At 50.0% G+C, this 21,530-nt stretch overlaps 1 protein-coding gene across 14 annotated transcripts in view; it reads right to left on the bottom strand.

Annotated features, from left to right (window-relative positions):
* MEGF11 (multiple EGF like domains 11) overlaps positions 1-21,530 on the bottom strand; it is a 415,557-nt gene that overhangs the window by 58,059 nt on the left and 335,968 nt on the right. For all 14 annotated transcript variants that reach the window (XR_009007618.1, XM_057543621.1, XM_057543627.1 and 11 more), the window contains 3 exons: positions 15,494-15,630; positions 11,110-11,322; positions 3,048-3,222 (listed from right to left, as the gene is read on the bottom strand). Coding sequence is in view for 13 of the 14 variants with exons in the window: in XM_057543621.1 (XP_057399604.1) it covers positions 3,048-3,222; positions 11,110-11,322; positions 15,494-15,630 (525 nt within the window). In the remaining variant the exon portion in view is untranslated. The remainder of the gene's footprint in view (positions 1-3,047; positions 3,223-11,109; positions 11,323-15,493; positions 15,631-21,530) is intronic.

Here is a 21,530-nt window from a genome sequence, read left to right as displayed (position 1 = left end):
GCTAACTGCAGTAAGTTGCATTCATTCAGAAGCTGGGGTGAGGGCAATAGTTTGGTTTCCCCCTTGGAACCTGGTGTGTGCGGGAATGAGTCACGCTGGATGAGAGCAATTGACTATTCTGTAATCACCTCAAGCAGCTCCTGCTCAACACCCGACAGCGCCCCAAAAGAACCTTTCCAGGTAAAATGAGGCTTGGCAGGAGGAGATGGATGGGAATTCACAGGGTCTCACCAGGGCCGCTTGGCTCACAATCTGTCTTATTTAGCCCTGAGCTCCAGGCAGGTGGGACTCCACATCAAGATGATTCCTACAAGTGCCAAGTCCCCCAGAGTTCAAGAGCAGGAAGTCATTTGCATCCCAGATGGGAGGAAGAGAGGCAGAGGCCTGGCCTCCAGATTCTTGGAGCCATAGCCTGGGGGCAGTGGGCCCACAGACACTAGCCTCTCTAGGACCACCCACAACCTTCACCCACCCAGGGCCTGGATTTCCCCTTCTTTTGAGGAGCGGTGACTAGGCAGGCAGCTGGGGGTGAAGAAGCGGGAACAGGGAGGCCCACAGACAATGTATACAATCAGACTATAACAACCTCAGTGAGCCCCCCTTCCCCTGGCCAATACACACACACACACACCCACTTGCTCCTACTTTCTCTCATTTCCTCCAGAAGGGTGTGTTTCCTGACTTGGTCCGTGGAGTCTGCATAGTAGACCATCTTAGAAATCAGTCAGTTCATCTCCCCCTGCACACTCGCCATTTACAGATGAGGGAACTAGGGCCCTGAGAGCGGAAGCCACTTGCCCAAAGTCGGAACTACCCTGGTAGCCAAGCTAGGACTGGGGTCTGGATGTCCCCCGAGAAGTCTTGTGTGGTCAATTCATTTTGGCTTCAGTCACCTGATCACTTGACTAGGTGAGACTTTTAATCCCAAACAACCATTCTCTCCTACCCAAACCCCAAACCTCGGGCACTCCATTTTTCTATGGAAGTTATGGACCAAGCTCACACCAATAAAGGTAAATTAGAGAGGAAACTTGCAGGAGGGACAGATCTTTTTCTCTTTTGAAGATGCCACTGGAGTCATCGTCACCCAGTTTTATCTGCGTTGGGGAGGGGGAAGAAGGAGCTGAACAGAGTTTTGTTGTATAGACCAGGGGCAACCTGCCCACAAAAGACATTGTCACCAGGCAAACCTGTACTCTTACATCATGACAAGGGCTTCCTTCCAGTGGATCGCCACCTTGGCAGCACACTGGCCACAACCAGACCACACTCAGACCAAATATATCAGCATCTCCAGGAGGGGGCCCGGGCATCAATGTTTGTAGAGCTCCCCAGGTGATTACAATGGGCAGCCCAAGTTGAGCACCATCCCCTTTCTACTCAAAGTGAGGCCACTGACGAGTATCGTTGGCATCACCTGGGAGCTCGTTAGAAGCGCAGAACCGGGACTTCCCCAGTGGTCCAGTGGGTAAGACTCCACGCTCCCAATGCAGGGGGCCCAGGTTCAATCTCTGGTCGGGGAACTAGATCCCACATGCATGCCGCAACTAAGAGCTCACATGTCACAGAGTTCGCATGCTGCAACTAAGAAGTCCGCATGCCGCAACGAAGAGCCTGCGTGCTGCAAGTAAGACCCGGAACAGCCAAAATAAATAAATAAACAAATAAATGAAAAATAAATATTTGAAGAAGAAAAAAAAAGAAATGCAGAACCGTAGGCACCTCCTCAGATCTACCGGATCAGAACCTGTACTTTACCAAGGTCTGCTGGCGGTTTCTGAGTTCACTAAACTCTGAGAAGCACTGAGGCAAGGTACTCCATACAGTATAGCCCATTTCTACACCTGACAGCAACTTTGCAAGGCAGGTGTTCCATTCCACAGGTGAGGAAACTGATCCTGAGAAAGGTTAACTCACTGGCCCAAGGTCACACAGTTGGTGAGTAGGAGAGCCAGGATGTGACCCTGGGCTGGTTGCAAAGGCCACTCTTTGTACTACGCAAACCACTTCTTATAGCAGCATAAAAAATCTGGCCACGGGGGTCCCCTGAATGTTTGGGTCCTCAGACCCACTGGGCATGCCCCTGCCATTGAACAGGATTCCACTTCCAATGTCAAGTTTCCTGGAATCAAACCTCATAAAGACCAGCATAATTCATGAGGAAATACAAATAGTAAACAAACACGTGGGGGAAAGGTTTACTCTCCCTAGTAATCAGAGAAATGCAAATTAGAGCAATATTGAGGAGCCATTTTCTACCTATATAATTAGCAAAAATTAAAAAAAGAAAAGAATGTTAGCAGAGTTGTTTTGAAATAGGTACATTCATACATGGCTGGTGGCGGTGTAGATTTCTATAACCCTTGAGGAAAGTAATATAGCCACATCCATCAAGAGCCATAAATACATTATGCCCACTGACCCTGGGAAGTCACCCTAAGGAAATAATTCAATAGGAGGGGAAATGTTGTTTGTAGGAAGATGCCCATTGCAACATTTGTTGTGAACATTGGAAACAAATCAGTATTCAGCAGTAAGGGAATGGCTGAGTCAGCAGGGGGGTCCATCAGCTCCTGCAGTGTCATGCAGCCATTTAAAATAACAATTAAGAAGCCCAAGCAGCAAACATGGGAAAAAAGAAAGCAAAATACAAAACTCTGTGCTTATTATGTGCTCTGTGGTTATTATGATGGAAAAATATTGTGTGCATAGGATATGGACGCAATATCCAAACCAGTTGTCTTCTTTGTCCAAACAGCAAAGAAGACAACTGGTGTTTCAGGGTGAGGGGACAACGGAAAGACACCTTCCTTCCATTACTTTTACAGTTACAAACCCCAGTAGAATTGGCCTTTAAGAACAGCCTTAGCAGCTCTCTGGTCATGGACTCTATCTCTGAGTGGCACATGGAGACACCCTCATTCTGCATCCATGGGCACAGGGCCACACTCCCTGATTCCACCTGGAAGTGGGAGGAGCTGGCCCCTCCTTTCCTGTGTAGGGGCGGGGGTGGGCGGAGAGGCCATGGGAGTCCCCTCCCATCTTACCATGAAGCCTGGGGCACAAGTGCAGCTCCCAGTGACGCTGTGGCAGTTGGCGCCGTTCTGACAGGTGCAAGGAAGCTGGCAGCCATCGCCATAGTAGCCAGCAGGGCAGGATTCATTGCAATGGTGGCCAGACCACCCCGGCTGGCAGGTGCAAGCTCCAGTTACTGGGTGGCAGCTGAGCATTTGAGAGAAGGATGAGAGGACAGTCTGGTCAGGAATGCGGCCATATTCCACCCTCTGCCCACCCCAAGTCTGGTCTGCCCAGGGCTGCAGGATCGAAAGGCCTCTGAAGTTAAATTTCTTTCCTTTTTTTTTTTTTTGCAAGTATTTTCCCCCAGTTGTGAGTTGTTTATTTATTTATTTATTTATTTATTTTTGGCTTAGTTGCGGCCCCTGGGATCTTTTGTTATGGCACGTGGCATCTTTCGTTGTGGCGCGGCCTTCTCTCTAGTTGTGGTGCGGGGGCTCCAGAGCGTGTGGGCTCTGTAGTTGTGGAACCTGGACTCCAGAGCACGTGGGCTCTGTAGTTGTGGCACGTGGGCTCTGTAGTTGTGGCACGCGGGCTCAGTTGCCCCGCGGCATGTGGGATCATAGTTCCCCAACCAGGGATCGAGCCCCCATCCCCTGCATTGGAAGGCAGATTCTTAACAACTGGACTACCAGGGAAGTTCCGAGGTTAAATTTCTTAATGTATTATCTGTTTGCCAGACGATGCCAAGATTACATGGTCTTATTAGCCCCAAGAAACTGAGGCTCATAGTTGTTATATAACTTGCCTAAAGTTACATAGCAAGGAAGTGGCAAAATCAGGATTAGACACAGGTCTCCTGACTCCCAAGCAAGGGCTCTTTATCATACAAATACACAGAGACCAAAGCAGGAGGCAGCCTCTTCCCTTATGGACTGTGAGGTCCAGCGCTTCACCCACTCTGCACCCAAGGCAGATGCCCAGTGTGTGGGCAGGCACAAGAGGGCTGCAGTGAGACCCAGTTACTCTGCATATTGTAGGTACTCAATGAACATTTGCTGAGTTAAAATGGAGCCCTGGGGCAGATGTGGCCTCCCCTCTATGGCAATGTCTGTACTGGAGAGGATACCCTCCAGCCATGCATTGCTAGGGCTCTTTAAGAGCAAGCAAGATCGTCTCCATCCCCTCTCTGGCTAGCCCAGCGAAAGAACCATTTGGCTGGAGGCAGGGGCTGCCTGGCATGACCGCTAGAGAGTCAGGCAAACTCTGGCTGGCAGAGGTCTGATCCAACAGCCAATATGCATCCATGATGCCGGGTGTGGTGACCATTTTCTTCTCAGAGCTTCTGTGGGGAGTGTAATTGACTGATGGCCCTAGCTACTGTGTCTGAAATCCATCACTACATTTTCTCAGAGGTCACACTTCCCCTGGGCTGCTCTCAGCTAGAGCACAGCAGGGATATTAAGGTCGACACATTCCTGGGAAATCTGGGACTCCTCTGATGGACAAGTTTGGCTTAAAGACTCCCCATCTTGCCAAACTTTCTTAGAACTGTGCTTCAGTCTAAAACTTTCCAATCAACCTTCCTTCCTTCCCTCTTTCCTTCACACAGGTCAGACCTGCATTGCAGTCTCACGCTCCCCTAGCCTCCCCAGCCCCTTCCCCATTTTCCCTCGTAGCTGTGTCCCTAGTAAATCTCTTGCTCTCGGCATCTGCTTCTGGGAGAACCCAGACTAACACTCCAGAGAAGACGCTGGATGTCAGAGACAAGCCTCTTGGATTCCCTGTGTCATCTGCTTCCTCGCCCTGGAGTCCAACTCAAGGGATATGGTCCAAGGGCGCATGCTCTGGGCTGGCGGGAGGCGCCTACGTACAAATCTTGGTTCTGCTAAGTTCCACGAGGATATGGGCTTTGTCTGCCTGGGTCATTGGTGGATCCCCAGTGCCTGGCTCATAGTCACTGCCCAATTAAATATTTGGGAATGAACAGTACTTTTACTACGAGTAATTATTTTCTGTCTGTTGACTTGTTTATCATCTGTCTCTCCACCAGGTGGCAGCTCCATGGGGGAGGGCCCTTTGTCTGTCTGTTTCACTTCTGTATTGTACCCCAATGGCCAGCAGGGTCCCTGGCACCATGAAGATACTAATACATATTTGGCAAATGAACTAATGGACAAACTAATTGTGTGAAGCCCAGCCAATTTCTGGGAGCCCTGATTTTCTCATGGAAAATGAGGGATGGACAGGAGCAGACAGTTCCTGAATAGTAAGTGCAAGTAGCTAATAATCATTTTGGAAAATGTTTAGTCTCATTAATCATCAAGTCAAAACAACAATTGGATATCACTTTTTCTCTATCAAAATGGTAAGGTTTTTTTTTTTTTTTTAAAGGGACAATGCTCAATGCTGGTAAAGGTTTCTTTCTGGAAAACAATGTGGGGTTATATATCAGGAGTCCTAAAAATATTCAGACCCTTTGGTCTTGTAATTCCATTTCTAAGAATCTATCCTAAGGAAATAGTCACAGTTGTAGAGAAAGATTTATGCATGGAGATGTTCCCCAAAGCATTATTTATAACAGTGGAAAAATGGGGGCAATTTAAATAATAATAAATAATATGTGACCAGGCTATTAAAGCACCAGGCACTTTACACCTATATTTCTAATCTTCAAGTAAGCCTGTGAGTTAGGCATTAGAGCCTCTATTTTTCAGATGGCACTTGGAGGTTATATGACTTGTCCAAGGTCACACCACTAACTCAGTGGCAGCTGGGATTCAAACCCAGGTCTGTCTGGCCATGTTCTGGTCACTGCCTCATGTTGCCTCTGACACCAGGGTACTGGTTAAATGAATTATGACAGTTCATATGAAGGCATGTTAGAGAAGTATTCAAATGTTTTCCAGTCTATTTAATGATATGACATAAGGGTAAGTGAAATAAGCAAATTGTGTATAAAGTCATGATCTAAAATACGAAAAAAAAGTGAAACAGAAATGGATGAAGAATGAACAAATTACAACAAAATGGTTTTTGTACTCACCCCTGGATTGAGAAATTATGAGTTTTTTCTTTAAATTTCTATGTATTCTCTGACTTTCTCAAACTGAGCATCTATTATATTCATAAACAGATAAAAAGTGATAAAAATTATAATATGTAAAAACAAATGTGTGTAAAGAATGGATGTTTGAAGACTTCCTGACTTGCATGGTTCCAGAAAAATTCCTCCCTGGGTCCCACACTGTAAGGGGAAATAGTGGCCTGCACGGGTGCCATGGGGCAGGGGGCCCCTACTTGGTGGCCTTGACCCTCAGCCAGACAGTTGTGGGGTGCTCCTCTCTGTCCCCAACACTCCCAGCAAAGCCCTAAGGCATGGCCTTTCTCGGTTCCAACTTTTCAGGGGTCTCCTCTGAGGTTTTGGTTTAGGCTCAGAGGGACTGGCTCGGTCACAGTCGTGGAGACTGACATGCTTGGACCCAGGAAGTAACCCGGCAGCGTTGGCTGCCGCGATCAGCTCTGTCCAGCCCCTGAGATTCTGAAGGGTCTGAGGCGTCCTTCTGCCCTTCTTTCAAGAGATTCTCTCGTTACAGGTCCTTGCTCTGGTGTGAAGACCACCCTGTGAATAGCACACTAGATGCACAGTGAGCTGGCGAACGCTGGCCTCTAAGCTCTCCTGTGTTTCTGCTTTCCATCTTAACCGCCGGTGTTTTGGATGCTTAGGGGTGTGTCTCAACACCAATTTTACCTTTTTACTCTGAGAAACCAGAAAGCTCAACACCAAACCTGAGATAATTTCTTTCTCTCTCCTTTCGTATCCCTAAAATTCTATTTTAAAAAACAAAACACCTCTGTTTTCTTAATTTGATTACTTGTCACTTATTACAGAAACTCCAAAATCCCTTTGAAAAGAGGGTGGGGAATGATCGCTGGCTCAGTGATTAGGACTGAAAACTGCCATCACCATGCTCTCGGCACCTTTGTCACATCTCCCTCTCCCTCCCCCTGGTGTCCCCTGCTCCCTGCCCCATTGGTGGCAAAGCCATTCCCTTGGGTCACATGGCAGGCAAGTGACTGCTGGTTAGGCTGGTTTGGCTTGCTCTGTTTTGTTTTTTTTCCCCTCACCTTTCTCCATTTCCCCCAGACATAGATTAATCACAAGTTAATAGGAGCCGAAAGCTGAACAATACAGGAATCTTTTCAGGGTGGAATTTTCTGCCAGTTTTTCCTGGCTGCTCTGAGATTTCTATCAATGCTGCATCTGGTGGCTAAGTCAAATCTTTCAAAGGTAATCCACAATCATGGCTGCTGGAATTCGTCTATGACAATCCAATTGTGGAGGGGACACGGACAAGGTCTGACGTACAGGTGTTCACTTTCTCAAGGTTATTCCTTTATGAAGGAAGCAGGCTGCTTTGTGTGTGCTACAAAGCATTTATAAAGGGCAGGAAGTGTGGGGAATTTCACCAGCCACTTCTTCTTTCCCAGGGCCCGTGGGTTCAACCTCTTTGAAGCAGCCTCTCCAGAGGGGCACAGAGCCGGGAGAGGCTGGGTCTAGCTGAGGAGGGTTTTCTATGGTTGGGGTTGGGAAGACTTTGTTACTCTAGGAAAGATGCTCCAGGCCTTCCTGGCAAGCTGTCTTGGAGGGGCTCTGCTGCAAGCTCTTGCAGAAGCCAGCGGGGAAATGAGGCAAGGCTTCTGGGGATCCCACACTCTGTCTCTCAGGGAGCTGGGTGGAAGCTTCACTTTCAAAGACCACAAGAAAACTTTTACCCCCCACTGGGCTGACAAAAGGTGATAGACAGATTGGGAAACTAAGACAGAGGAGAAGTACACGTATCAGGACACTGACTCAGGCAGAGGTAGTTCTAAGGCCAGGACTGAGGGGTCCCAGACCTACCCAGAACCTGCAGCTTAACTGCCTTGGGATTAGGAGTCCTAGAGTCATCCCTCTGCTTTTCTTGGATCCCGAGAGAAGGCTCTAGAATGGGACAAAGGCTCACGGGAAGAGAGGAGTGACCTGTGTCCACACAGAGGAAGAGAGCTGTTCTCTGTGTCCCTGAGAACAAAGCCAAGTGAAGCATGAGAAAGGTGCAGTGAGACCACAGGCTCTCAACCTTGGGCAATTCTGCCTCCCCCCACCCCACCCAGGAAACGTTTTGGTTGTTAGAACTTGGGGCTGGGGTATTGCTACTGGCATCTAGTGGGCAGAGGCCAGGGATACTGCTAAACATCCTGCAATGCACAGGATGGCTGTCCACAACAAAGAATTTTCCAGCCCAAAATATCAGCAGTGGCGAAGCTGAGAAATCCTGAGTTAGACTACATAAAAATTCAGTGAGTGTTGGGGGCTCAGTCACTGGGGCCGTGTGCCAAGGGGAAGGGGTGAAATATTTTTTAAAAATAGGGTGACATCAGCTCAGGAGCAGAGCCACCCTAGAGGAATGGGAGATTTACGATGAATTCGGCGATTCTTTTTCCTGAAGGTCTGCTCTGTGCCAGGCTCCGTGCAAGGCTGAGGCCGCAGAGACCCACAAGCTCGGGCTGTGACACAGCTCCCTGCAAGGAGATAGTCAAGCAGACACGGAGGAACCCAGCCTGGGGGGTTGGCTGTCAGGCGCTCTCGGGGTCCCCACGCTTAAGAAGCACTACTGCCTCCCAACCCCTGAAATGTGACACGTGTTAAAGACAGTAAAGCAAATAATCATCAATATTGAATGGGCTGAGATTAGCGATGGAGAGGAGGGAGTCCTTCCAGATTAATAATGCATCGAGGACTCCTTCAGAGGAGGGATAAATTATGCAGGGCACGGCTGCTTGGGTATGGGAAGAAAACAATAGCTCTTTAATTTGGGGGTTGGTTGGATCTCCGTGGCAGGGACTCTCCCTGCACTGGACCTCAGTGGCAGCCTAGCTTCCTGTCCCTGACATGGTCCTCCCTTGGCTTCCCCGCAGGGGTAGGGGTTCCTGGTGCTGCCCCTCACCCGTGGAACAGCCTGAGGCAGCTGCCCAGTCCCCCGACCAGCCATGTGGGACTGCTGTGTTTAGAGTCTTGGAGCTCTCACCCTGCCCTCCAGACCCAGCCCAGAAGCCACCTCCTCCAGGAAGCCTTCCCTGACCAGTGAAGCGGTTTCCTGTGGTGCTTTCTGTACAGAGCCCTGGGTCACAGTTACTTGAGTACATGTTGGGACCCAGCAGGGCCAGCCGCATATATTTCATTGATTCTAAGATGCACTTTGCCCCACATTTTCAGATCTCTGATGGATGTGCTATGCAGTTAATGGTATGTCATGGCTCAGTTTTAGTCGTACATAAAATAAAGCAGTGCCTCACTACTGGTGTTGTCCTGTATTTGAAGAAATATGGCAGGAGGTCCTCAGTGTGGGTAGGTGCTCCAGACTCAAGTTCCTGAGGGCTGGACTCGTGCTGAGGGACCCTTTCTTTCTTGTGTTCGGCCCTGCAGCTTCTCAGTGTTTGTTGAATGAATGACTGAGCGAATGAATGCTGAAGTCATATATAGCCCGTTCCATTGGCTCCAAGGCCCCCTCTTAATGGTCTCCTTCCCAACCCTCTGCCCTTGCAGACAGCACTGCCCGAGCCACTTAGCTCCAGGAACTGAGGACTGAGGACAGATTCTGTCAAAGCCACAACACTTTCTAAGAGGCCTCTGCTTACACTGACCCGAGGATCTTGGGTGATGTGTGGAGAATCAAAAGCTCGAAATGAAGAAGGGCCAAGGCTACGTCCTGGCTGTCCCAGAGACAAGGCTACAAAGCAGAGGTATCTCTGTCTGGCCTGCAAACAGAAGCAGCACCCACTGCCCAGGGCAGCTGGTCCTCCCCTGAGCTGTCCTGCAGGCCTGAGGGGAGAAGGCAGACTCCCCTCACCCTGCACCATCCGAATAAGAAGCGGCCACGTGGAGAGCTGTGGAAGCATTTATCTGGGGCCTGACAGCCTCATTTGAAGCTTTAATCTGGGGCCCGACAGCCTCATTTATCACCAGAGGGCGGTGCCAGCTGGTGCAGGAAGCAGGCAGGGAGGGGAGCTGGGGGAGGTGGCCCAGGGCGGCTCTGGCATCTCCACTTCCAGGAAGCAGGGCTGGGGCCCGCTTCAGCCCAGATGTCCCCAAGCCCCACTTTTTTTTTTTTTTTTTAACTGAGCCTTTTATATTATTTATTTTGTTTAGTAGCACATGACAGAATTATACACAGATTATTTTTTAAAAATCAAATGTGGCTATTTCTATATACATTAAGCCCTCGGCATGATTTCTGCCTCTGAAGTGCTAATACAGTATTTTAAATTATACAAACATCCAGTAAACAGCATTTTAGTTTATGACACTCTGTTAATACGATAAATATACAAAACTTCCAAACTACTAAAAACATGCAACATTAGCAGGACAGATGGAGGGCATTCATATAGAACCATGACAGTCACCGTAATGGCAGCGCAATATCACTCGTTGACAAACTATACAGATATCCCTAGATAAATAATCCCAGTCCCAGATTAAAAACCACAGACACAGAGTGCAGGGAGAGGCTGGCCCCAAGCCAGGACCCTGCCGAGGGCCTGCGCTCTGTCCCTCCTGCTCCTCCACCCTAGCCACGGCCGGAGGGGACAGCCCTCTGCAGCCCCCAGGTAAGCCATACCGATTCTTAAGGTAGCTTCTAACACTGTCCCTCTGGGGCTCACGTCCCCTGCTTCTGCCTTGGTGGTCCTGTCCCTGGGCCCCTTGGGGCTGGGAAAGGGCTTGGTTAGATGCAGACTGTGTGGAGGTGAAAAGTTCTCCGCGACAACGCCCCCAGGGCCCGTGGCACCCTGAGCCCAGCCCCCCGCATTCCCACCCATCCCCACCCTGTTTCCCTGAGGGCTACCAAGTTCCCTCCTGCTCCTGTGTGTGGGGTCTCAGGTTGGCCTACTTCTTTTCATCAGACTGGCCAGTGAAGGTGATTGCTGAGGTCCCAGCTCTTTCACTGCCTGCCTGGATGATCTGGCTGGAGGTGGGGTTTGTGCCCTGAGAGCCCCCTCTCCACCAGAGCCCACCCCACCCCTGCCCCCTGCTCACCCGTCCCCAGCTCCTACCTGATGGTGTTGCCGGCATCACAGGGGCAGGGCAAGCTGCAGCCTGGGCCGTGCAGGCCCTCGGGGCACAGCCGCTCCTGGCAGCGTGGGCCTTTGTAGCCAGGTTCACACTTGCAGGCACCGGTGGTGGGAGAACAGTGACCCCCGTTGTGGCAGTCACAGCGCAGGGAGCACTGGAAGCCAAAGGTCCCGAAGGGGCATTCCTCTTGGCACCTGCGGGATAGCAGAGTAGGGTGAGGCTATGCCCCCGCACCTGCCCTTCCAGATCCATCCAGCACGTACCGCCCCTGCCTCCAGGCCTGGGCCTGGTGTGCTGCACCTCCTCACAGCCTCCTCCCCTCTTTCCTCTCCTCCTCCAGGAAGTATTCCGCGGTTTAGTCACCCCAGTCCATTCCCTCCTCCATGCCAGTTCCCCTCAGTCCCCAGGACCGAGTTCATAGTATCATATTTCATTGATTATAGGCCTTATGTGTTTTTTTTTCATTTTTTGATTGCAGTAAATAAGTATAACATAAATTTACCATTTTAATTATTTTTAAGGGTACAGTACAGTGGCATTAAGTACATTTATATTGTTGTGCACCCATCACCACCGTCCATCTCTAGAACCTTTTCATCTCCCCAAACTGAAACTTCTGTACCCAGTAAACAACAAACCTTGTTTTAAAAATATATTCTAGCATCTCTGAAGCCAGTTAAGTCTTATAACTGATGGCATGTCGTAGTTTAATTTTCAGTGTTTTTCATTCTTAGCAATATATAAACTAATGATGCATCTCACAATCGGTGGCATCTTAGATTTGATGAAATGGGGTAATTTTATTTCTACTCATTGTCTCTGTTTATTGAGTCTTTCTGACAGATGTACAGTCTCTCTTTGTCATACTGGGAGGTGATCCTCCTCCACCAGTGTCGAGTTTCCCCATGAGGACAAGATGCATCCTCTTCATCAGACTGGAGAATCCCCCAAGACAGGGGCTATTTCCTCTTCCTTGGATGGGGCGGGGGGGTTCCCTCAAGGCAGGGGCTGAGCCTCTTCCATCAGCCGGTGAGCCCCCCCAAAGAAGAGGACCTGGCCCCCTTTGTGTCTTGCCTCTGCTGGGGCCTGGTACTTGGAACTCCCAGCATAATGATAATTGTTTGACTCATCGACTGACATCCATTGGTTGTGGGTCCTCTGTGGGTGGGTGTAACCTCTGCTGCTGACTGCCTAGCTTCCTGGATGTGCCCAACACCCCTCACCCCAGCCCAGGGATATTTCCCAGGGGATGTAGATTCATCGTCACAGCAACAAATTAAGGGGTAAACCTGGGGGCACATGGGGTAAAAGAGATGGGCGACCCCTGTGTCCCAGAGACAGACAAACAGAAATGGCCTATGGACTCTGGGGTTTTGGATTATCTGCATCCCCACACTGCTTCAAAGGTGCAGAGAATGGGGAACTGACTTTACAGCTCTGACATCTGCTTCCTCATCACAAGGTGGGAGGATAATAACTAAACCTCACCAGGTGTTTGAGGATTAAATGAGGCAACGTGTATAAACACTTAGAAAGGTGCCCCATGCATGGTAAGGGCTCAGTGAGAAGTGTTAGTTCTTATTATTACTCTTGTTAATACTGTTTTCTATAGTTCTCCTAACAGAGCCCTTCTGGCATGAAAAAGCTCAAAGGGAAGAATTCCAAATGTTAACACTGGAGTGGACTTGAGGAATTACAAGTCGTTTAATGATTATGCTTTCCCATTTTCAGGTTTTCTATATATCTTCTACAATAATCAGGGCAGAGGGGAACAATAAAAGATGTTTAAAAAAATACAGCCTTAGCGTCTTTATTAACTCTTGGTGAGTCCTGAGTTGGAAGCAGTGTTTTCCACCACACACCCAGATCGTCTTCCTACAAATCTTGCTGCATTTTAGTCAGTTTGAGGCCTCAGCAAGGGAAAGAACAGAAAAGAGAGGGAGGAAGAGGAAAGAGAGAAGGGGATATAGAGAGAAGGAATGGGAGATGGAAGACAGGAAGGAGGAGAGAGTAGGATGGGGGAGGTGAAGAGGGAAACCAAGGCAGAAGGGGAGGACACAAGAGAGGTGAAGAGCTGTACAATTGCCATCTGGATTGCCAGCCCCTGTTCTGCCTCAGAATGGATTTCCCCAGAAGTCACTCAGGTTGCCTCTCCTGGATGTCTCAGACACCAGGGGAAGAAACCCCAGCCTGGAGACACCTCCGGATTCCTCCTTTTCACTGGAACCTTCCTGCTCCCTCCCATCCAGCCTAACTGGGCAGAGCCCTGGAGAGTGAGCTCCCTTCTCTGAAGGCCACGTCCCTGCCCCATCATATTTACAAAGGGACTGACTCCACAGCCCCAGAAAAAGAATCTAGAAATGAAATATTGACAACCTAATCCATTTACATAATCAGCCTCTTTTTTTTTTTCCTACCCACAAGTTAAACAACTTATTTATTTAGAGATCAAGCAACGACTGCTAATGAATTTTACACAAAGCACGCTAATAATGGGGTCTGTGGAACAGAAGGGTAATCACAGCAGGAATTCGTTTTCTACTTAAACATCCTTCCTTTGCAACATATCAATCTGATGTGTCCGATATTGCCATTAACAACCAGATACATTGCTCAATTAAATTACAAAATGAGCTGCAAAACCCTCATTACGTTTCATGTTTAATTTGCACTGGATTCTGCCTATCTGGGGAGGCCTGAATTATTACACCCACTCAACTTTAATATGCTCGCAGTGATGTGGGGTGGGTTCCTGCGGCTGTCACCTACAAAATATATGGAGGCAATTTTACAAAATATTAAACACCAGGCAGCCCGTTTAGGTGGGAAACCCAAATGCTACCGGGCCGTTCTAGGAATTCTTCTTCTGTAGATGGTTGACGAAGCTTGCCTGAAGACCCCGAGGCTTTTGGGGTTTCTCTCTGCCTCAGGATCATGGGCTGGGCCCCAACAAGAGGGACTAGGGGTATTTCTCCATTTGGTACATCTTGGCACCAATGAGGTTGGGTCCGCTGGTGCTGAGTCCAGTCAGCTGGAACCCTGGGCCCGCTTGTCTCCAACAATGAATGGGCTGTATTCACTCTCATGTGAAAGTGGCCGGAAACAAAGGGTCCTGTTCTGGTTCTGGGGTCTTCCAGCTCCTGTCCCTGCTGGCTCATCCCAAATGTCTACTTATCCAGGGACATGGTGAGGATGGGAAAGTGGCTCAGTGCTTTACTCCTGCCTCCCTTCTCCCCCTAGAGATGCAGTCTCCAACAGAGGTCAGAGAGGGATGGATGCCCAGATGCCACACCCCGCATTCTGTGCCACGGATGCTCACGGAGATGAACACTGGCTCACAAAGAGATCAGATCTGGCTTAAAAGACTTCAGGCCAGGGGTATGCAAGCCCAAAGCTAAAAACGGAAAATCTCTTTTCTGGACCGCTGAGGACTTGGGGTTGACTCCAGGGAGAGCTGGAGGGGTGCAATTATGTTGGCCAGAGCCAGAAGGACTCATGGGTTAATTCAGGCCTGCTTCCTGCTTCCTGCTGTTACCTGGGCAGGGGAAGCAGAGTGACAAAATCCAGGGCCAGAGGTGAAGCATGGATCCCACAGAAGCAGGCACGGGTGTGGCAGCCTCCTCTCTACTGCCCGTCTCTCGGCTCAAAGAGACACACATGGTTCAGAGTGAGAGGGAGGAGACTCGCCCGGGTTCTCTGGACAAATGTCCTCCGCCAGCTCTGAATCCACTCACCGTCAGACACCTTGGCTGTCGTTTCTGCTCCTGCTAGAGCGCCTTCCCTATCATCGTGGAACCTTTCTTACCATGGCAAGTGTGTACGTCTGGCAGTCCCTCCGTTATGTGTGTTGTGGGTTATCCACTAAGGCTGCAAGGCTGGTTTGATACCAGGACATTGGTGCCCTTGTTCAGTCTGCTCTCAGGCCACAGGCCTTCAGAGGATGCAAACTGACGTCAGTGTCCTTTTGGCAGAACTCACGTCAGGAATAAAAATCCACTTCTAAAAGCAGTTGTGCAAAATGTGTGAACTGAGTTTGCACACTCAGCTTCCTTGGCTTATCGGTGCCACTGCCTCTCTCCAGGAGGGCAGCAAGTAGAGAGTGGTGGTAGGTGCCCACCCCCTTCCCCAGGTGAGTCAATGCAAGTTCAGGGCTTGGGTCACTGGGCTGGGGGGAGGTGGGTACCCTCAGCAGGCTGAGGGCCAGGAAGGATGGGTTGGCAGAAGGACTCAGAATGCTTTCTGAGAAAGGAACAGGAAAGCTGGCAGAAGAAGGCCATGGACCGGTAAACCTGAGCTGTTCTCTTCAAGGCTGCTGTGAAAATGAGTATTATGAACAGCAAGGATGAGAGTTAACGGCTTCCTTACCTGTCCCCCATGTATCCGGCTGTGCAGTGGCACTGCCCAGTCACGTGGTCACACTGCCCTCCGTGGTGGCAAGGACAGTCCTGGCTGCAATTCTGGCCGAATGTCCCTGGTGGGCAGGGCTGGGCACACACTGCTCCCTGAAACACAGGAGGGAAGACATGCAGAGGTGGTGCTGCTGAGATGCAATCCTGAGGCCACCTTCTTCTAGAAGTAGCACAGTTGCTACAGCCCAAGGGACCACCCCATTCCCTCAGTGGGACCTTCTCCCCAATCACAGAAGCATAGAAAGCTGGACACCATGGCTTCAAAGCTAGAGATGGGCAGACTGAGGCCAATTGGGTCATCTAATTATTCAGCACACACTTACTGAGTGCCTGTTGTATACCAGGTCCTGTGTTAGACACTAGGGATATGAAAATATGAGTAAGACTAAATTTCTCTCCTCCTAGTCTACTGGGGAGAGAGACAAGAAAACAGGTAACTAGTGCACGGTGCTAGGGGCCCTCACACCGGTACACAATAAAGTGCTGAGGAAAACCAAAGCAGAGGTGTGATTAAACATGGTGGTCTGGAAACACATATTTATCTCTACTTCTTTCCCAAGCCCAGCTAACAGGAGAGTAAACGGGGGAAATGTATAGACCTACAAGGAGAAAAGGAAGGGGAGAGGGGACCGTAGAGGACAAGAGGTGTCACGTGGTGGAAGAGGGACCGGCAGATAGAAGAGCAGTAACTGCTGGGGTTTCTGCTTTCTCAGCAATGCCAAGTGCCTGCAAAGCGAGTGTGGCAAGACAGAGCTCAGAAAAGCTCAGGAATCAGAGACCCCAGGGGCCTCTGAAGGCCAAGGTGCAGGTGTGGGGAAATAGGGGGACGGTCTGAAAGTTTATAAAAGAGGGAATTAGACCCCAGATTTTTACCCCCATTTCAAATAGCCAAGTGACTTCCCAAGACTGGCAGTTTACTTTTAGGGAGGTTGATCCACATCGGCTTCAGACACAGGGAGTGGGGCAACAGAAATGGGGATCTTGTGAGATCTGCCTGCTGAACAGTCAGACCCTCTGCTCTCTTCCCCTGCTCAGCTCCTACGATGCTAGTGACAAGACTCTACTCCCTCTGGCAGGGTTCTGGAGGATTCCTTTCCGGGGACACTGAGAGGAAAGGCCTATAAATAATGATATTTGAGAGTCCCATCAGTCAACAAGCCTGGCATCTCCCCCCGCCCCCTAGGCTTCCAACCAGCTTTTCCAAGGATCATGGTAAAACATGAACAGGAAGCCAGGGATCACCAGATATTTGAAATGATGCTCTAGCAAGTTGGGAGATGGCGGTAAAGCACATTACGTAGAAATATGGAGGGAAATGCCAGAAGAAACACCTAAAAGATTTGAAGCTGGTACCTTTCAGGAGAGGGACTTGTGGCAGGTCTGGGGGGTGCAGAGGACTACTCTCTCCTCCCTCCAGTAGTAGCCTTGTGGTATTAGATACTGTGTATAATTTTTAAATTATACATGTGACTCAGATCTTTATCAGACAGAAATCTAAACTTACTCTTGTCTCCTGCTGCCCTTCCAGCCTCTCCCACACCAGAGACGGTCATTTTTCTTATGCAGATCAAGGATTCTCCCACAATTAATTAATCAATTAGTTCAACACATAATTATTAAGCACCAACAATTGCCAACCCCGAGGAAGCTAGTTTAGGCAGGAAAATCCTGCTGACCAGGGTCATCTATCAATATCATCCAATTTACTTGTAATGAATTAAGTGGGAGGCCTTTTCGCTCAGATGTCTCCTCTACACATAATAAGTCAGACAGTGCGGGGCTGAGGGGGGCAGGGATGGGGGACTGAGCAGCAGAGGCAGCGGCCCAGGGTGGTGGGATGAATGTGTATATGAGGAGAGGGGCAGGGAAAAGCTGCTCAGACGAGGGCGTCCCTCTTCTTCCTGGAGGTGGTGGGGTTACCCGGGCTTGCCTTTCTCACTGTACCCCACAGGCTCCAGGGATTCTTGAGGGAAGAGATGAGTCTTTCTGGCCACCATCTGAGCCAAGTCCTCTGTGGTCCTGGACAAGGACATTCTGACCCTGAAAAAACATTCTGAGCCATCCTGGGGGCTGTGCTTATACCTCCCCCCTCTCCATCACGGAGGTACCCCTGTACCTACACACACACACACACACACACACACACACACACACACACACACACACACACACACACACACACACACACACACACACACACACACACACACACACACACACACACGCCCCTATACACCATCCACCCTGTTCAACTGCAGACTCCCTTTCTCTTCAGCGTTTCTGAGACATGACCAGGGCCCCCTAAAGAGGCCAATAGGAAAGTTTGCTTCCTTTCAACACTTCCTGGGGAAATCAAGCATCCTTGAGACTTTTTTTGGATAGGAGGGCGAGCACTTCTTTTAGCCCCTGCTCGGTATTCCCCAAATGCAGCACCCCAGGTCCCTGTAACCCTAAGCCCCTCCTCAGGCTTGAGCTCCTGGGGCCTGAAGGAATGTGTTACCTTGGAAGGACTGCTGCCTGGTGTGGTGGGAAGAACAGTGGACTCATAGTCAGGACTTGGGCTCAACCCCTAGTTCTACCTCCTCCCAGATGGCTGAGCAAGGACAAGTCACGTGATCGTCCTGAGCCTCGGTTTCCTCATCTAGAAAATGCGAGTGGTAAGCCCCAGTCTCCCAGGTGGTTGTTAAGATTCAGTGGGATTAGAGATGTGAGGGAACCTTCATTAGTATTAGAGATGAGCAGACCCTTCATTAATATTAGTTCAACCCACGTGGACACCTGACGTACAGGTGGTGGGAGCCCAGTATCACCTGGGACAGAGAAGCGTCGGGGAGAACCACATAATTGATTGGTCACTGCTGGTTGGAAGAACAGCTTTTTGGGGAGAGGTAGGGGAAGAGGACAGGCAGGAAAGTACCAGCTTGAGAGGGCTGTGGTCTTCTGGTTTCTTTCCTGCTACTATGAGCTGAATTGTGTCCCTCTAGATTCATATATCCTAACCCCTGGCAACTTACAGTGTGACTTGAGAGAGGCAATAAAGTTAAAATGAGGTCATTAGGGTGGACCCTAATCCAATATGACCCATGTCCTCATTGGGAGAGGAGATTAGGACACACACAGGTGCAGAGGGAAGGCCATGTGGAGATGCAGGGAGAAGATAGCCGTCTACAAGCCAGGGACTGAAGCCTCAGAAGGAACCAACCCTGCCAACACCTTGGTCTCAGACTTCTGGCCTCTAAAACTGTGAGAAAACAAGTTTCTGTTGTTTAAGCCACCCAGTCTGTGCTACTTTGTTATGACAGCCCTAACACACCTGCCCTACGGTCACCTGAAAGCGTATCTCCAAGTGCAGTGGGATCTCAGGCTGTGTGGCATCTAGAAGGTTAGAGATGAGGTGAGGCAATAGCCCTGCTCCTCTCGGGACTGGATAGATCAAATGGTTTTGTCAAAATCTGGAAACCAGCTGCACTTAAAGGGGACCACGGCTAAATGGAGCATAAAAAAGGAGGGGGCCAAGATAGTGAAGGACTTGAGGTTATGCCAATGAGACAACGCAGCCTCGCCAAGCATCTAATGATCGCTGCTATCCCAGGTGGGTGACGTGGATGGGCATGGATGCCCTCAGTGGATAGTGCACAGTGGTTGGTGTGGGTGCTGTGGAAATGATCCCGGCCACAGGCCAGGCCTTGGGGCTCCATGAATAACCCTTCCCAAACCTGGGCTTCTATGATTTTACAGCTTCAGCTCCAAACACCTCTCTTTGCTCCTTCATGATCACTGGTCCTATTTCCCAGCTCTTCAGGTATGTTGCTTCCTGTGTGTATATGTGTGTGTGTATATGTGTGCACTCGCACGCACATGTGTGTGTCCAGCCTCTAGCATCAGACTGGGAACTCCTAAGGCAGGTGATCACATCTCCTACCTCCCATCCATCTGCAGTACCCATTCTCATCAAACTACTCACACCTGGTTCGCCTCCTTTGAAAGGTCTCAGAGCCCAGAAGAAGAGAGGAAACAACCCCCCAGGTTCTTTGCAGAGGCCCTCTGGGAATGGGCTCACCACAGCTGGGTGAGTGTCGTGTCCTGTGGGCATACACCAGAGACCTGGTGGCCTGGGGTCTCTGAGGAGGGGCCTGGGAGGCCAGAGTTCCTGGCAGCTCCTCTCCAGCTCTGCATAAAGCCTCGGTTCTTTGGGGACCTGTTCGGCGTGAGTGAGCAATCGTACTCTTTAGATCTCAGACTGCGGCTGAAGCCACCTGGGGCCAGCAGGAAAGTGAGGCAATGGAGGATGATAAAGAGAGGGCCCTTCTGCCCTGAACCTGCCCCCAGCCCTCTCCTTGGGCGGAGCCTCCGGCCTGAGCCACAGCTTCATTACACTGTGACTCTGCACGCACGACGAGGGGCGTTAATAATTCATACAAATCTGCAAGTTAAATGCTGTGTCAAAAATAGAAATGCAATTGTCTACAATAAAATTAAAAACATAAAGTCCCCAAATCCAAAGGCTTCTATTGACAGAGTTTCCTGTCATCTGGAAGAACAAACCTCTCACTGTACTGGGAGAAAAAAAAATCTCTTGTGTTGGTTTCCTCCCCTCCCCCTCTTCAATCACCAGCCACCATCAGTCTCTCTAGAGAGGACTTTACAGGTACAGGTCTGCCTGCAGCCTGTTCTCCCCCTACCTCATCCTGACCTGACCTCACTGCCCACTGTTGGGTCTCCGAGGACCCAGTCTGCAAGTGATGGAATTCCGGAAGCTGTATGGAAATAAGAGGGCCTTTGCAGAGAGTGGTTCAGGGTGGGAGAAATGGGCAGGTGTGGGAGAGTCAGCAGCCCCTTTATCCTCCTCAGAAGAGACAGAGACAGACGGACGCCGAGAGCTGGGATTCAGGAGTCAGGAGACCCGGATTCCAGCTCCACCTCCCTCTTCACCAGCTGTGTGGCTTTGGCCAGCTCACTTAGCCTCTCTGGGCCTCAGCTTCCTCATCTGAGAAAGGAAGGTATTGACAGACCAGTGGTGTCCAAACCTCTTAAAGCTGGGAGGCCCTCTTTTTACGTGAAGTCTTACCTAGAACCTCTAGGTAGATTGAAATGGGGAAGTGGGGTGCATGGGAGCCAGAACCCCAATTATTAGGCTACTCGTCCCCATCCTCACCTCCAAGAAACCCTAGGCTTCTGTGAAACACAGAAGCAAATCCTACAGTCTGCGTTAATTGTTTCCAAACGCAGACTTGAATACAGGGTTGGCTGCCTCAGAATTATCTGGAGGAGATTATTAAATATAGAGATCCCCAGGCCCCAGAAGGTCTCTGGTGGAGCCTGGGAATCTGTATTAACCCCACCTCCACCCCTATGCACCGTGACTCTGGTGCACAGCCAGGCTGGGACCAGGCTGAACCAGGTGACCCACCAGGTCCCTTCCTGCTCTAAAAAATTCTGGCAAATCTCTGCCTGCGTCAACAGGCCCTGCAGCCATCCCTCCTGCTGCCCCCCCCCACCGCCCCCACACACACCATGACCTTGTTCACAGCCTCCTGAAAGATCCTGCTCAGCAGCCCTGTCCTTCCTGGCTTTGCAAAGCCTCAGGCCCCAGGGGAGGCAGCCAGCTGTGTCACTGAGCTCCCCCCGAAACGGGAAAGTCAGCCTCAGTGACTCACTGCTTCTGAGGGGCTTGGGGACACTGACAGGGGGAGCATACTGGCTAAAAGGAGGCTGTGGCTCGTCTGTGGCATCCAGGGACACACAAAAAGCAACTGTAGAGCACTCCAGAGCTTGCAAGGCACATTGGATGTGCACTGCCTCATCTGAGCCTTCTGCCAACCATGCTGCTATGAAGGGCAGGGCTGTTTATTTGGGGTTTTTTAAAATTTTTAAATTTTTTATTTTTTTGGCCACACCGCGTGGCATGTGGGATCTTAGTTCCCTGACCAGGGATCGAACCCGCGTCCCCTGCGTTGGAAGCATGAAGTCTTAACCACTGGACCGCCAGGGAA

The sequence above is a fragment of the Balaenoptera acutorostrata genome, chromosome 3 (genome assembly GCF_949987535.1).
Source record: "Balaenoptera acutorostrata chromosome 3, mBalAcu1.1, whole genome shotgun sequence".
Classification (NCBI taxonomy): Eukaryota; Metazoa; Chordata; class Mammalia; order Artiodactyla; family Balaenopteridae; genus Balaenoptera; species Balaenoptera acutorostrata.
Note: the sequence above shows the minus strand (reverse complement) of the source record. Positions and strands in the feature narration are given on the sequence as shown.